Source organism: Schistocerca nitens, chromosome 1 (genome assembly GCF_023898315.1).
Source record: "Schistocerca nitens isolate TAMUIC-IGC-003100 chromosome 1, iqSchNite1.1, whole genome shotgun sequence".
NCBI lineage: Eukaryota > Metazoa > Arthropoda > Insecta > Orthoptera > Acrididae > Schistocerca > Schistocerca nitens.
This window is the reverse complement of record NC_064614.1, coordinates 1,071,198,291-1,071,214,606: the sequence shown is the minus strand read 5'-3', so window position 1 is coordinate 1,071,214,606 and position 16,316 is coordinate 1,071,198,291. Positions and strand designations below refer to the sequence as shown.

The window sequence follows — 16,316 nt, the reverse complement described above, 5'->3', positions numbered from 1 at the left end:
GGTAATGGAATGAATGGTTGTGTGTAAAGCTGGGGGAGGATTGTGTTTGACAAAATTTAAGATGAGTATTTGATTAATATGATAATGGAAATTCTCCGGTGGAATATAAATAATGGAAGGAGTAAGAATAACAACTTGCCATATAGCTGAGGCGTTGATTTGTTGACAGGCAAATAAACAAGACAGAACATTGCTGTCTTTTGGACAGGTCATGCTTCAGGACTAACAGAATACATGCACATGTGGCACATTCTTCCGTCCCTCCTCCCCCCCCCCCCCCAACACACACACACACACACACACACACACACACACACACACTCACACACACACACACACACACACACACACACACACACACACACACACACACACACACACACCTCTGCATGACAACTTTGTACTGGCTAACTGCATTGTTCCATCTTAGCAGCCAGAAGGGGGTGACTAGCTGTCATATGTAGTGGGCAATGAGAAGAAGAAGACGGGGAGACAGAGAGTTGAGAAAGGGTGTCTGATGGTTTGGAGGGAAAAGCACCAGGGGCATGAGATACCTTTGTGCAACTAGTGAGCTCATTCTCGGTGCTGATATTGGAAGCTGTGTGCATTGCACAATGACATGGAGGAGAGGACTGGGAGGGGGTGATATAACTGAGGAAGAGTGAGTGTGAGTGCAGGATGAATGAAGTTAGGGACAGGGGTGGAAGTGTGTGTGTGGTAGGGGCTAGTGGTGATTAAGGCCAGGAGGAATATGGTATATGAGGATGTGTTACAAGGACAATTTCCATCTGTATAATTTAGAGAAGTTGGTATTTTGTGGAAGGATCCAGATGGCATGAGTTTGAAGCAGCCATTGAAATCTAGTATGTTGCACTCAACAGTGCATACTGGTGCTGGGTGGTAAACCATGCTATTGGGCACAATTTGGTGGTGCCCATTCATTATGATGGTCAGTTGGGTGGTTGTCATGTCCATGTTAAATGCTGTGTAGAAGTTCATTGGAGCTGGTGTGTATGACTATGGTATCTTTCCTTCTTCTTTCCTCTGATTAAGAGGAAAATGAACTTTTTGTTCTCTCAGTTTGAGATTTTTGTATTCTGTGGTTTTTGTATGTATTGTCTGTTCTATACTGTGGCTTGAATTTACAATTTCAGCAGTTCTAGATGAAATACCAAGGAAGAGACTGCTAAAGGTTGCAACACTGGCTCATATTCTGGTTGACTTTTTATCTGATATGCTCATGTTTTTAAGTTGATGTTAATAAAAAAAAACCTTTATAAATTACAGAGCCTATAGTTCCACTATCTGTACTTTGTGTTCATAGTACAAAAATGTGAGTGCAGTTGCAAAATGAAGATATTAGCTATAGCTTTCTTTAATAACCATATTTGGAAGGAATCAGTAGTGCATTTTGACATCTTTATTTTTAGATGCTGGAAGAATTGAACTGCTCCATGAAACGCATGTCAGAACTCCAGAACTTGAAAAACTGCAGCAAGAGCATCAAACTTTGTTTGAGGCTGTTGGACAGAGGGCTGATCAGGATGTTCACAAATATGTGCATTCAGTAATAAAGGCGGTTTCTAAAAGTGCAGAACAAATCACAGCTAGTGATGCAGATGTGTCAGAGGTTGTGCAGAACTTTTACCAGAATTTTGCAAAACATATGGATGCAAGTGCCAGTTACATTGGTGAGAGGCCATTCATTCAGCTTATTGAAGTAGGCTGTGTAAAATCAATGCTGGTATCTAACTACTCTTATTATCGTAAATAATTTCTTGTATAAACATTGTCCTATATTTCTTTCTAGGTCTCACACAGGAGGACAAGGAAATGCTTTTGGATTATTTTGAGAAATATCTTATGGTTGCTGTGTATAGACTACTGTTTTGTCCTCCTTGGACAACTGATGAAGAAAAGGATTTAGCAATCCAAAACAGGTATTCAGCTTTTATGATTTATTGCCTGTTCTATTAACTTGTTGTGAAAGTTAAACCATGAACATCACAAATTTGTCTGTATAATGTATGTTTTCCTCCATGTAGGAAACACTGAGCTTTATAATGCATATTTTGGATCATCAGAATCTCTGTTGTGTACACACTATTACTACCCACTCAAAATGAATACAGTTTCACATACTGATGGCTCTATCATAAAGGCTGTATGTGTCTGGCATTCCCTTAGATCTTCTGTGTGTTGAACTATGAGGCAGAGCGCGAAGACAAGTTTAGGAAATCCATGCCATTAAATAGTTCCCATATATTAACACAGCACGAATGATGTAATGAAAACTACCTCAGTGAAAAACACGTTTCTAAAATATGTGCCGTGGAAAGACCTGCTGGAATGAAGAACAGCACAAAGCAGGCCAAGGGAAATAGCATGTTTCTGTCTTCCACTAAAGTAGCTGCCAGGTTTTGCCTTGACCATTGCTACACAATCAATTACTTGTATTCACAATTTAAGCAAAAAACATAGGCTTTGACAGACACTATTGTTGTCATGGAGCTTCTGAAGAACTCTGATTGTCTGCATATGTTGGAAGTTCAGTAGTTGACATCGACACTGCATCATAAGCTTTTCTACATTTAAGTATTTAGAAAAGACAATGCAATGCTTTCAATGGTGTCATGGAGGAGTAGTCATAAGCTATGGTTAGCCAATTCTATGATCAATTTCTCTGGCCTACTTTAATAACATTTTTAATAAGTTTTTTGATTATAAGTAAAGGTCTGTGTGAAACTTCCTGGCAGATTAAAACTGTGTGCCGGACTGAGACTCGAACTCGGGACCTTTCCCGACGAAAGGCAAAGGTCCCGAGTTCGAGTCTCGGTCTGGCACACAGTTTTAATCTGCCAGGAAGTTTCATATCAGTGCACACTCCGCTGCAGAGTGAAAATCTCAAAGGTCTGTGTACTAAAATTATTGCCTTCAGGAAAATGAAGGTATTTCAGGTATGCTCCAAGTTATCTGTACACTTTTTCTAGAGCTTCTGAGAGTAGTTTTGATGATATGGAATACCCTTACGTGATTTGTCTTTCAATTCTGGCTGTCCCATTATTTTCATGAAGTAGTGAAACAAAAGAAAAATTCTCTCCAACAAAGTACAATAACATTTTAGATGATATTCGCTGGCCAGTATTTACTGCCGTGAGAAGAAATGATTAGTACAGCCAGTATACATACATAAAAGTTCTCATGCTGTCCTAACTTTTAGAAACCAAACAATGGAAAATCCAGGATGGAATGTAACAATATTATGAAAAGTATAGTTGGTACTCACTGTATAGTGGAGGCGATGAATTGCAGATAGGCACAACAAAAAGACTGTCACAAAAAAGCTTTTCTGAAGCCACACTGAGCAGCAGCAGTGCATGATGGGAGAGGCAACTGGATGGGAGTAAGGAGGAGTGTGGGGCAGGGAGGGGGAGAGGTAACAGGGTCGGGCTGGGGGACGATGAAGTGCTGCTGGGAAGTGTGCATGGATGAGATGGAGAGAGGGTAAGGCAGCTAGGTGCAGTCAGGAGGTTAGACAGAGAGTGGGAGAGAAGTGTGGTAGTAGAAAAGGAGAGAAGTAAAATGTATGTTGGTGGAATAGAGGGCTGTGTAGTGCTGGAATGGGAACAGAGAAGGAGCTGATCGGTGAGGACAATGACTAATGAAGGTTGAGGCCAGGAGGGTTACGGGAATGTAGGATATATTGCAGGGAGAGTTCCAACTTGCACAATTGGTGTGGGTAGGAAGGATCCATATGGCACAGGCTGTGAAGCAGTCACTGAAATGAAGAATGTTCTGTTGGGCGGCTTGCTCAGCAACAGGGTGGTCCAGTTGTTTCTTGATGATTGTTTGTCGGTGGCCATTCATGTGCACAGCCAGCTTGTTGGTTGTCATACCCATGAAGAATGCAGCAGCTTAGCTTGTAGATCAGATGGCTGGTTTCTCGGGCAGCTCTGCCTTTGATGGGATATGTAATGTTTGTGACCGGACTGGAGTAGGTTGTGGTGGGAGAATGTATGGGACAGGTCTTGGATAGGTCTATTACAGGGGTGTGAGCCAAGCGGTAAGGGGTTGGGAGCAGAGGTTGTTTAGGGATGGGCGAGTATATTGTGTAGGTTCGGCAGATGGCAGAATACCAGTGTGGGAAGGATATTGGGGAGGACATTTCTCATTTCAGGGCATGATGAGAGGTAGTCGAAACCCTGGTGGAGAATTTAATCCAGTTGCTCCAGTCCTGGGTGGTACTGCGTTACAAGGGGAATGCTCCTCTGTGACTGGATGGTGAGACTGGGAAGATAAGGCACAGGAGATTTGTTTTTGTACAAGATTGGGAGGATAATTACCATCTGTAAAGGCCTCAGTTAGACGCTCAGTATATTTTGAGAGGGACCGCTCATCACTGCAGATGGGACGACCTTGGGTGGCTAGGCTGTATGGAAAGGACTTCTTGGCATGAAACGGGTGGCAGCTGTCGAAGTGGAGGTATTGCTGGTGGTTAGTAGGTTTCAAATGTTCAGAGGCATATAGCTGCCCTACTCTCTCTCCACCTCATCCCTGCACGCTTCCTGGCAGTACTTCATCCCCCACCTCCTACCCTGCTATCCTTCGTTCTTCCAGCCCCTGCCTCCTCCTTACCCCTACCCAGTTGCTTCTCCCATCAGGCACTGCCACTGCTACTCGTAGTGTGGCTTCAGCTGCCACAGACTTTTGTTGTGTTTGTGTCAACTGCACTTGCACGAGTGTGTGCATGTGTCTGTTGTCTATTTTTGACAGAGGCCTTGTTGACCAAAAGCTTATTTTGTTACAGTCTTTTTGTTGTTCGTATCTGTGACTCAGCATCTCCATTGTATGGTGAGCAGCAACTATCCTTTTCATAATACTGTCATTATTCCATCCTGGATTTTCCATTCTTTCACGAACTGTTCTATTGTCTTTCATCTAATTTTCTAGGCGTCGCCTCAAGCCTCTTGCTCCTATTATCTTTGTCTTTTGTGTTTTGCATGTTGACGTGGAATGTGCATTACCAATCAAAATTTTATTTGAAATGGAGATTTCATGTGTACGCTACCTCATCAAATGAACACAAGAAAAATAAAAGGTTAACCTAATCTTGTTCTAAAGGATGTTCATCTGTAACTCGGTGAAATGTCTAGTGTGATTGGAACCAGTAAGTGTTGTCAAAATTGTCTGGATGTGTGACCTTCTTATATAGCTAAACATTTTTTACCTCCCTTGGACTAGATAACAAGAACTGTTGTTGATTTCTTTTTTGGTTTAGAGGATGTATTTTATAAAAGTCTGGTGCTTAAAAAGATTTATATTAATTAAAAAAAAAACATGTTTTTCTACTTATGAGGTGTTGTAAAATTTTCGTACTTCATAATTTGTTCCCAGGAGTAACTCAGTCAATAATGATTAATTTGAAATGTAGACGAGTTTATTCAACCGTAGTACTGCTGTCAAACGTAATATCACAGTGAACGTTTTGTTCAGTCATTTTACTCTGGGCATACAAACCAGTTTAGTGCTCTCACATATGTACCTTCAGCTACTGTTTTCTTTTTTCCATATTGGTTTCCATTGAACTGAAGATGTGTTATTGTTTGCACCCACCATCAGACACTGAAGAGAAGCTATTACTGGTTTTATGTTAAAGTCATGGGTATTATTGCTGTGTCAGTATTTGTATGGTTAGAAGTGATTATGGAATAAATAGCATTTATTTGTTTGTAGGATACGGCAACTGAGTTGGGTTAGTGCTAAACATTTGGACTGCAGAATTGATGAAACAAATTTAGAAGTTCGTGATCTTGTGTACACTGCTATCACAGGTAAAGATAGTTTTCGTTAATTATGTTTCAAAAGTTTCAATTACAGGTTGTGTATAAAGTTCTTTAGAATACTGTAAACTGATAGACTTGCATCTGAATATGGAATAATTATATATGAAGTGCGCAGTGCTTCAGGAAATCTGTTGAATAATGTGCACCGACATAACTGGAGAATTTTGTAGTATGTGAGCAGCTGATTCATGATATAAATTTTATGCTTGATTAAAATAACTATGTTATTTGCTGTTCCAGTGAGATGGGTGCTTGTGGTTAGCTGTAAGTTAATCACAGTTATTTCTTATGTCCCAAATGTTCATTGTATTGCCTGTTTTGTATGTGCATGCAAAATCTTGTCAGGCACGTCAGTTTAGAAGTGGCAGAGGGGAAGGACTAAAATATTGATGGACTTTATATCATCCATTGTCTCTCTAAAAATATTTCTATCTAAAGAATCCAAATTTACATTCATTTATTTAGATAGTTTCTGGGCAAAGCTTTACTTTCTATATGAAAACTTAAAAACTTATTTCACATCTTGGCATTGTGTTGCAGCTTGGCAATCACACTTAATCAAAGAGCTTTCAGTGGAAGATGCGCATACTGGATACATGGTGTTACATAAACTTAGAATCGTATCGTATTTTTTTGTGAAACGTGGTTATAATGTTGAAACTGATTTCTAAGCTTGAGTAAATATACACTGAAGTATATTATTTGGTGGTGGGAGGTCACATCCTGCTTGAAACTGTTCTCTCAGGCTATGTCAGATTCATTGATGAGCTTCATGTTTCTCTATTGGGATCTATTAATCAAGCACTCTGAGTCACAGTCAAAATCTACACTCAATTAACACTTGTTTTATTTTATGTTATTTAAAAGTTAATAGTATGGCTCTATGGTAAAGTGCCATACTACAAATTCAAAAGTCTCGGGTGCTATGTTTAGTCAATCCAATGATATTTATCTGTCACTTATCATGTCTTTCATTTCTGGCAGTGTTTGTTGAAGTAGAAAGTGCTAGGTTGCACCTTGCTTTGGAATCCATGTTAAACTGTAGGTCCCCCTGTAACTAGCTGGATAAGCCATTTCAAAGCTCCTCTTTTTTTGTAACATGTACTTGGTCTTTTTGGGTGCGAAAGATAATTTTAACTCCTTGGCACGTATGAAATAATTCTGGAAGAGCTGTGTTACATCCTTCTTCCATGTTACTTCTGGAACTTCCCTTGATAACTATTATATCATTGACGTAAGCCACTACTCCTACAACTGCATTGTCTTCTTTCAGTTGTTTTGTTACTTGTTAGTGTTCAGATCCCAGAAGACTTATGGATCCCAGTGAGCAATCATTTGAAATTTCTTTTGTAAGTGTCTCTCCTGGGCACCACAGAGTTGCTTCTGTATTTAAGCAGTATTTATTAGAATGATTGTATACCAGTCATGGACAGTCAGAGACCCACAGGCAGTCAAAGAATGCTTTCCAAGTGATCGAATGCCCTTATGATATCTACCATTATGATTATAATGTATTTATGCAGAGCATTCACAGTGCCTCCTGTTGACTTCACACTTGTGAACTCATGTTGTGTGGAGTTGATTCCATGAAGTCTTTTCTCCTGTACTGCACTGCACAGCATTTTCTTCAGCAGTTTCTCTAAGGTATTGGGAAAGCAAGTTGATCTAGGACTTTGGAGCTAGGGGACATCACTCTTCACCCTTTGCAAGATAATCACATTTGGTTTTCTTCCCAGTGTTTGATATTCTTCCGCACAGTAAACACAATGTTATAGAGTTAACACTAACATAAACTTAGGTGCATATGAGGAGCATGTAAAACTTCAGTAGGATTTCCATCAGGGTGAGTGATTTATTCCTTTTCAGTTCCTGGGTGTTTTTCCTGACACCCTATACTGAAAATGGAAAATCTGTCCCATTTCACCATATGCTTCCTTTCTTGTATTACACAGTTCTTTATCTTCCTCTGCAGTGTCATCTGGAAAGTGTATCTGCATCAGTAATTTTGTATATTGCCACCAATTTGTCATGCTGCCATCTGCTCACTTCAAAGTTGATAACTTTGTCTGTGATTTTACCTGTTTACAGACAATTTGATGTGGTGTTCCAAATGGGTCAAGATATACATTCGGTGCCAAGAATCATTTACAGCTCTCCATTTTTGCCTGCAGCGGGTGGTCTTTAAATAGCTGCTTAAGGTCTATGTATCTGCCCAGTCTGTGAGCTCTTTCTTCCACAGTTCGGCCTTTCTGGTAATGATTTGTATTCTCAGTCTTTGGACACCATTGTTCTGTGGTAATTGTGAACCCTGACTCATTTGTTTTATGGCTAATATTGCACTTTTAATGGTCTCTTGTATTACAGTGATAAGGTCTTCAGCTTTTGTGTCCCCATTGCCATCTATTTCCACTGTGTCCAGACAGTCGAATATACTCCTTAGATGTTTCCAATCAGCTTTCCTTGTCTTGTATTGTGTCTTTAATGTGTTTAATGCATTATTATCTCCGAAGTTCATTTCTACAGAAATCAACTGTAGAGATTAGAACATTATCATCATTCATGGTGAGGCCTTTTTTAACTTTCCAGATTCTGATCTTCCTGGTAGCACATTTGCCAACTATTGTGATGTCTATTTTAAACTGCATTCCAGGCATCCCACCACATGTGGAAGGATTTGCACTTCTGTCTTCATCTTACATATTTAATTCTTTTATGTATTTCTTTAGTAATATGGCTTCTTCGCTCCGCACTGAACTAAACCGTAATGTTAGCTTAAGGTTTGCATCTGTGGTATAGATTACTGGCTTTCTTTGGCCAGGGTGACTGATGTCTTTAAATTGCTCTACATGCTAATCTATGACGTCACGGAATGGGAAAAAAGGGTGTCCTTAAAAGAATGACCCATTATAAACTATGCTTGTATCAACTGTAAGGATTGTAGAGTGTTGATTCAAGGACACAATTAGATAAGTGTACGCGGTACTCTGCTTTGTTCTCTTCGTGCTTGCAGCACATAATTTGCAAAATGGCGACTCATGAGTTTACAGTGTTTTGTGTTCTGCAGTTTGCTGAGAGTGAATCTGTAATTACAGTTCAGCATGCATTTTGTTTAAATTTTTTTATCCTCTGTGTTGCGAAAACATTTTCCAGTGCCTTAGTCGTATGAAACAGTCAGATGTGTGTGTAAAGGGCAAAGCATGGGACGACTGAAAGTATCCGAAGAGAAAGTTAACCATGTCAGAGGATCTTATCTTTGTAGTCCTAATAAGTCTGTTTGGCACGGAAGTCTTGAACTTCAGTTGCCAAAGATGGCAGTGTGAAACATTTTAAGAAAATGTTGACACATGTGTCTTTACTGGTTACATTAAGTACATGCTTTAAACTCAGATGATTGTGGCTAATGTTATAACTATGCAACTGTAGTGTTATGATCGTACGGTGTTGAAGAGGCAACTTTTCATGCAACGAAGGGACCACCCGGCAATGAGATTCTTGTAATTTTTTACATTTATGGTATGTGCAGTTCAGAACTCAAATATACCTCTCCCAAAGCAGTTCAGTGCACCTTAGCCTATTTTTGAAAGAATTTTTAAAGTTTTCCAACCATGTTTAGTATGCTAAAATAGGACTCTGTACTAGAGTGTTCACTCATGGAAGCCTGGTGGAATTAAATTTTTAAACAAAAATACATATTCTACAAGCATTATTGTGAAGGGTTGAATACATAAAGTGCACAAGACTTGTAATCACTAGATTGAGTCTTGTTTCAATCTTTTTTTCTGTTCAGTTTGATTACCTATCTCATTTAAATATGAAATGAATCAAATACATGCTAATTAACATACCTAATTGTCACAATATTATGAGAAGGGAAGTTGTTACCATATAGCGGAGATGCTGAGTCACAGATACACACAATAAAAAGACTTTCACAATTACAGGGTGTATATGACCAAGGACAACCGGGAGATCCGGGAAAAACCTGGGAATTTTTTCATCTGGGAGAAAACCGGGAAAAACCCAGGAATTTTTTAGAATTCTGGGAAGTTTTCATTGTTTTTGTTTTCAGTTAAATTTTTGTAATTTTGACTGGCAAGAACCAATACTCTAACAAAGGAAATTACTGTATACCGCTATTTCAGAATAATACTGCAACAATAAAACATGAACGAGAGAAAAAACGAAAATAAAACTTAAATTGCAAAGGAAATGCGCCATATACAGCAACAAAACACAGTGCTCATACAAGCGTCTGCCAACAGCAAAATGTGTCAAAGGCCGTAACAACAAATTGCCTCCGATGAACATGGCGTCACAACTGTTTACATTAGATTCGTTTTAGCAGTTACGAGCGGGATCATGCGCATGCGCAGTTGAGTAGTACCTTCTCCCGCTTCTGGCTACAGAAATGTGGCTTTTGGCTGTGTAAGCAGTCGCAGCAAGCAGCTAGATGCTACAGGGAAAAATTTTACTGGAGCGCCCAAGCTGCCAGATTCTTGCATGCGCAGCAGGCCCAGTTCGAGGACGGGGGTGGGGTGCAAATTCATACTATTGAGGGGAAAAACCTTGTTTCACAAAGCTACTAGCATCCAGCGCACGTTAGTCTATCGATTATTCATATGACTTTGAAACACATCCCTGTCGGTTTTTGAACATTTTTGAACACATTCTAAGTTGATTTTTGAATCAATTGTAAGTTGATTTGTGAATGCGTGAATCCTCGTCACATGTAGAAACAAACTTTCCTACAGACAAAAGGGGCTATACGAGCTGAGCGGAGTAAGGCCGAAAGGATGAATGACAACCGCTGTGTGATTGTGTGGTTGATTGGGTTTGCGAAAGATGAGCGTTGTTATAATTACTAGCTAAATCCATAGATTCAGACTAAAGGAGTGGAAATAATCGAATAACAGGTAAGAAAGATTACGTATTACCTTCTCGGTGTATCTAAGAAAATGAAATTTTGACAGAAAATTTTTAGCCAGATCGCTATATTAGTGAGGGCTAGTTGTACAGTCCCCGGCTAGCAGCCACTTTAAATTCTATTCTGGAAGAAGCGCGGAAAACGCGTTGTACGAACATGTAGCAATGCCTAACCGTAGAATAATTGCGGGATAGCTAAACCGGCGATTCTGGCAGAGTTAGTGGAGTTAATGTGCAAATAGTGCAAATAAGCTTTGACGTTGGCAGGAATAGTTTCAGAATTACTGATAACAAGACTGTTTGTTATAACGAGGAAGGAGAAGAAACTGGGACATCACATAAATTATGGAACAATATGACGATTCCAAGTTTGTATACAAATTTCGTGCTAGTACTTTTCGATCTTATACTTGAGAAACTGGAGCGCATGAATGAAGTGTGAAACTATTTCCTAACGTAAGGCTTTTTGCTTGTAGTAGGTCTAATAGGCATTTGATATTGGTACTTTGTGAATTATATTCTGTCGTTACAAAAAAGACCTTTTGTGCCAAAACAGTCTCGTTTATTTGGTGTGTATGACAGTAGTTGCAGTATGAGAAAGGCCTATTTTGTTTTATCTAGCAGAGAGTGACAAAGTAGATGTAACCAGATCGAGAAACCACACCAGTCTTGGGTCCTATTTGCATTAACAGCTTTTTCAGTATTAGACAACGACATTTTGACTTTTCATGTAGCAAAACATTTGACGAACTTTGATGAGGTAATAGATTCTTTCGCAGAAAGGAAAGCACGCCATGTAAAGCTGTAGGAAGATTAGAGAGAAAAAAATTCTAGGAGCTAAGGATTGAAGCAATGTGTATTGTCTTGCTGTTCTCATGTCTTTACTGGGTTTATGTATCGTATATTTAATTTTATGTCACACAAAGCAGCAAGTTGTTAGCTGATAGGGAATAAAGAGTGCAAATTTTCTGAAGAGTTCTTTGTTTGAAAAAAGAGGAACAGGATGTCAAACCGGCCGTCTGTAAACAGGAGAGGCACCACAGGACATTTTAATTTCCACTGTCCTGAATATGGTTTGATGGCATCCTTTACAAAATATACACGTTTCAGTTTCACAGAGCGAAGTACAGTGATGCGCGATAGAAGAATGCTGTGTGAGGAGGCAAGGCACTGTCCTTTGACACTCTTACGACCAAATAACATGTCTTACATTTCCTCGAACACATGTTTTATGCATCAGACTCTTCAGAAAGATGTGCGCTACAAAATGAACATATTTTTGAAAATTCGATTTTTTATAATTTTTGACGTCCTATCTCATATGCTCGAGGGAGTGGCAGATTATTGCACCGGATCGGAAATATCGTAGATCCGGGGCTGATGCGCAGAGCAGTTTGAGTTACAGTGGGGTAGTGGGTAGTCTCCACGTGACCCTTGTTTGCATTTAGTGATTTTGCTGTTTCCTCTTCGTTTACTGCTCTCACGTCAAATGAAAACAAAACAGATTTCTGATTTCCACCTTTCTGACAGTCAAGCATTAATTGCTTTGCGGAACAATGAAGTTATTTTTGTCGGTTTGCTAAAGAAATTTTCTTTTTAATTCCACACACTGTTCGCTGCATTTCAAGTGCACGTTTTCAGCTTCCAGCTTCCAGCACGTATGGCAGTGTGCCGTAATAAAGAACCAATCATGAGATAACACACTACTGGTACTCCAAGAAAATTTACATCCCGAAAACCACATTGAAAAGCTTAATATCAGGTCGTGGCCTACTTAACTGGAAATATGGACATACAAATGTGCACTTTAAATGTGCACATTTTAGTATGGGTCTCGAAATTCCGATGCTCTTGGAGTATCCTCTGATATCTTGTTTCTTCTATGACATAAAGCACGATATTTTAATGTTTTATACGTACGAACATACAGGCTCCCTGCGACATCGTAGCTGCGCAAGCGCGGTGACGTCTGTCATCTGGCGCTGTCTGGCAACTGCGGAAACGAACCTATTTCTAACAGGTCATGGGAAAATATTCCGAATGGTGGTTTGAAAAGCGTTACCATCAAAGTACCATTCTGTCAGTTACAATGGAGCTATGTGCGATGAATTTCTTAACCCACAGAGCGTTTCACTCTCATTTAAAAATCAACTGTTTCATGACGAGCCATTTAGAAGAATTTCGAGCCCAGAAGATCAGACATTTAAGTCGTTATTAAAACTTTTACGATCACATTTGTGTGATATATCTTAAATTGTAATACGAGCATAAAAGACCGACACTGTATGTGAAAGCTTAGCTTCTCTTGCAGTGTATTAATCTTACAGACCAATATTATATGTGAAAGCATTGCTTTTCTTGTAGCAACACCATGTATATTAATTTAAGCTATTAACTTTCCCTGTTTGTGTGTTCGTGCTACTTAACAGTGATGTTGCTGTTGGCTGACTACATCACGTGTCCTATGCTCTGAATATCTGCTGTCATCGGCTGGCGAGATCATGTGACATGAGCTACGAACGGCTTACAAAATCGCATAGAAATCTCGATTTCAATGCTTCGGAAAGCAACATGCGGTGTTTGGTGGAATTCGAATTTATACTTTTGTAATACGAAAATATGCAGCGTATATGTTGCTGCACATCAAAGATCTTTCCAAAACGCGTGTTTTCCCCCTGTGTTTAGTTTTATAAAGCACCGGAAATTCTACTCCCGTGTATAAAACCATAATCATTCAAAGGACTGATAAGTAATACAGTTCCGAGAGAAAATATACTGTCAGTTAACAGGGAAAAAGAATGTTTTCACCCGGGAGAAAGTGTATTTTTAACCGGTAAATCCGGGAGAAATCCGGGAATTTTTTTTCTTTATCCACGTATACACCCTGAATTAAAGCTTTCAGCCATAGGCCCTCATCAACAATAAACACACATACGCATACACAAACATACACACTCAAGCAAACACAACTCACACACACGGCTGCAGTCTCAGGCAACTGAAACCACACACTTGACAGCAGCCGTGTGTGTGAGTTGCATTTGCTTTTGTGTGTGTGTGTGTGTGTGTGTGTGTGTGTGTGTGTGTGTGTGTGTGTGTCTATTGTTGAAGAAGCCCAGTGGCCGAAAGCTTTAATTGTGAAAGTCTTTTTGTTGTGCCTATCTGTGACTCAGCATCTCCACTATATGGTGAGTAGCACCTTTCCTTCTCATAATATTGTTACATTCCATCATGGATTTTCCCATTGCAAAGAAAAATTCTTAGTTACTAATATTTTATGAAAGATTGTTAATCAAGACTATAATTACAAAGTATTACATCTATCTTTTTATATTTTGAGATTCATGTTAATGCTCATAGAACATTCATCTTTGTTTAAAAATTTTATTCCGCTAGGATAATGGTCGTAATGGTCAGTACGAGAGAGGCCTTTTCCATTGACCTCCATGTTCACCTGACCTCTCACCATATGATTTTTTCATTTGTGGCTGTATCCCAACTCAGCAGTTTTGACGTAACCTAAAATGCTTTGTGTGTACTCTGTCCTCTAAAACTTTTCACTGAAAGATAAATTGTCAAAAGGTAATAACTCCTTAAAAATACATAAATTTTTAAGCTAATTTATATCAGTTTAGTATGTTTGTATTCTGTAATAATTTGGTTGACTTTTCAACACTGGTGAAGTGAATCGAGTATTTGCCACAGTTAAATTGCTTCTCAGTATAATATCTTGAGATAAGTAGATGGTTGCAAACTTGTTTGCAATTACTAGACATCAGAGGCATTTCTTTCTTTTATCAACACACAAGATTAGATAACTGAACATTACAAACTCTGTAAGAATATATATCAGATAGTATTCTCATGTCTGCTGACATGTGAGTGTACAGAACTGTACTTCAGTATCCAATACATGACCTAACTCACTGAAAATGGTACCACATTTCATATTGTTTTGGTTTGTGAGGAGACCTCTTTTATTACAAAAGTTGTCAGTATGTTGTGTCATGCAGCTCTCATATTTTCTTCAGTTCTTCCCCTCCATTATTTTACTGAGTTACTTATAACTTCCTATCGTAAGGTTTGCAAAAATGTAAGTGGCCAGTGTAATAAATTTGTCTATCAGTCTCATTGGTAGTTGGTAAACACTGCTGCCACTCAAGCTCTTAAATGTGGAACAATCAGTTTTTATCTATGGAATCCAGGGAATAGTAGGTTTCTGTGTCATTCAGTATAATTTCATGTGAATGCAAAAAAAAGTGAACTATTAACTCTATGCTCTGTGTTCTTGTTTAGTTATTCTCACTTATACAATAAATCAAGGTTTATTCTGTCATGTACATTATTTGACCCATAGCCTGCATGTTTTACGTACATTTGTAGTCAGATCTGTGACAACCACAGCGTGCTGAGATTTATGAAAAGGTTGATATTTGAACTATTGAATCTGTGCAGTCACAGTAGATGGTCAAGAATAAGTATTTTGTGAAGTCAAAAGTTGCAATAAGGACTTCACCTATCTTAGCTTCATCTCAGAAATACGTTTTATTGTGTTCGTGGGGGATGTTACACTGAAACTGGATCAATCTTGAGTCAGTGTTACATTAGTAGTGACTGCTAGAAATCATCAGTGGAGCAGCTCTTCAGTAAGCAAATTCTGAAAGGATTACACAAACAGTAACAAAAGTACTATGGCTGCTCCTACACTCATTGCATACCAGTCCAATGCTGAAACATTTACTGTATGCAGCCTGTGTCAGTTTGTTCCAGAAGGTAGCTTAATTTTGAGCATAGCATTCATCAAGGATATCAAACTGTGGTGCAGGATTTCAGTGGGAGTGGTCTTTGGCTAAGGGTTGTGTGTCTTTGACAAACACCAACTATTTGGTTTTATTAACAATAATTTCCTGTGCCAGAGTGCTTACAGAAATAAACAAGGCAAACACATGCTTTCAGTTTTCACATCAATTAACTTCAAATGAAACATTAACCAAACACCTGCCCTACTGTAATAAAATAATAAAATATTCAAAGGTGACACTAAGAACATAGAATAGTACTTAACCTAACATACATATATATATATATATATATATATATATATATATATATATATATATATATATATATATATATATATATATACACTCCTGGAAATGGAAAAAAGAACACATTGACACCGGTGTGTCAGACCCACCATACTTGCTCCGGACACTGCGAGAGGGCTGTACAAGCAATGATCACATGCACGGCACAGCGGACACACCAGGAACCGCGGTGTTGGCCGTCGAATGGCGCTAGCTGCGCAGCATTTGTGCACCACCGCCGTCAGTGTCAGCCAGTTTGCCGTGGCATACGGAGCTCCATCGCAGCCTTTAACACTGGTAGCATGCCGCGACAGCGTGGACGTGAACCGTATGTGCAGTTGACGGACTTTGAGCGAGGGCGTATAGTGGGCATGCGGGAGGCCGGGTGGACGTACCGCCGAATTGCTCAACACGTGGGGCGTGAGGTCTCCACAGTACATCGATGTTGTCGCCAGTGGTCGGC

General features: G+C 39.2%; 1 protein-coding gene across 2 annotated transcripts in view; it reads left to right on the top strand.

Annotated features, from left to right (window-relative positions):
* LOC126198230 (rab5 GDP/GTP exchange factor) overlaps positions 1 to 16,316 on the top strand; it is an 83,057-nt gene that overhangs the window by 10,931 nt on the left and 55,810 nt on the right. For both annotated transcript variants that reach the window (XM_049934705.1, XM_049934704.1), the window contains exons 4-6: positions 1,431 to 1,691; positions 1,811 to 1,940; positions 5,734 to 5,831. In XM_049934705.1, the coding sequence (XP_049790662.1) occupies positions 1,431 to 1,691; positions 1,811 to 1,940; positions 5,734 to 5,831 (489 nt within the window). The remainder of the gene's footprint in view (positions 1 to 1,430; positions 1,692 to 1,810; positions 1,941 to 5,733; positions 5,832 to 16,316) is intronic.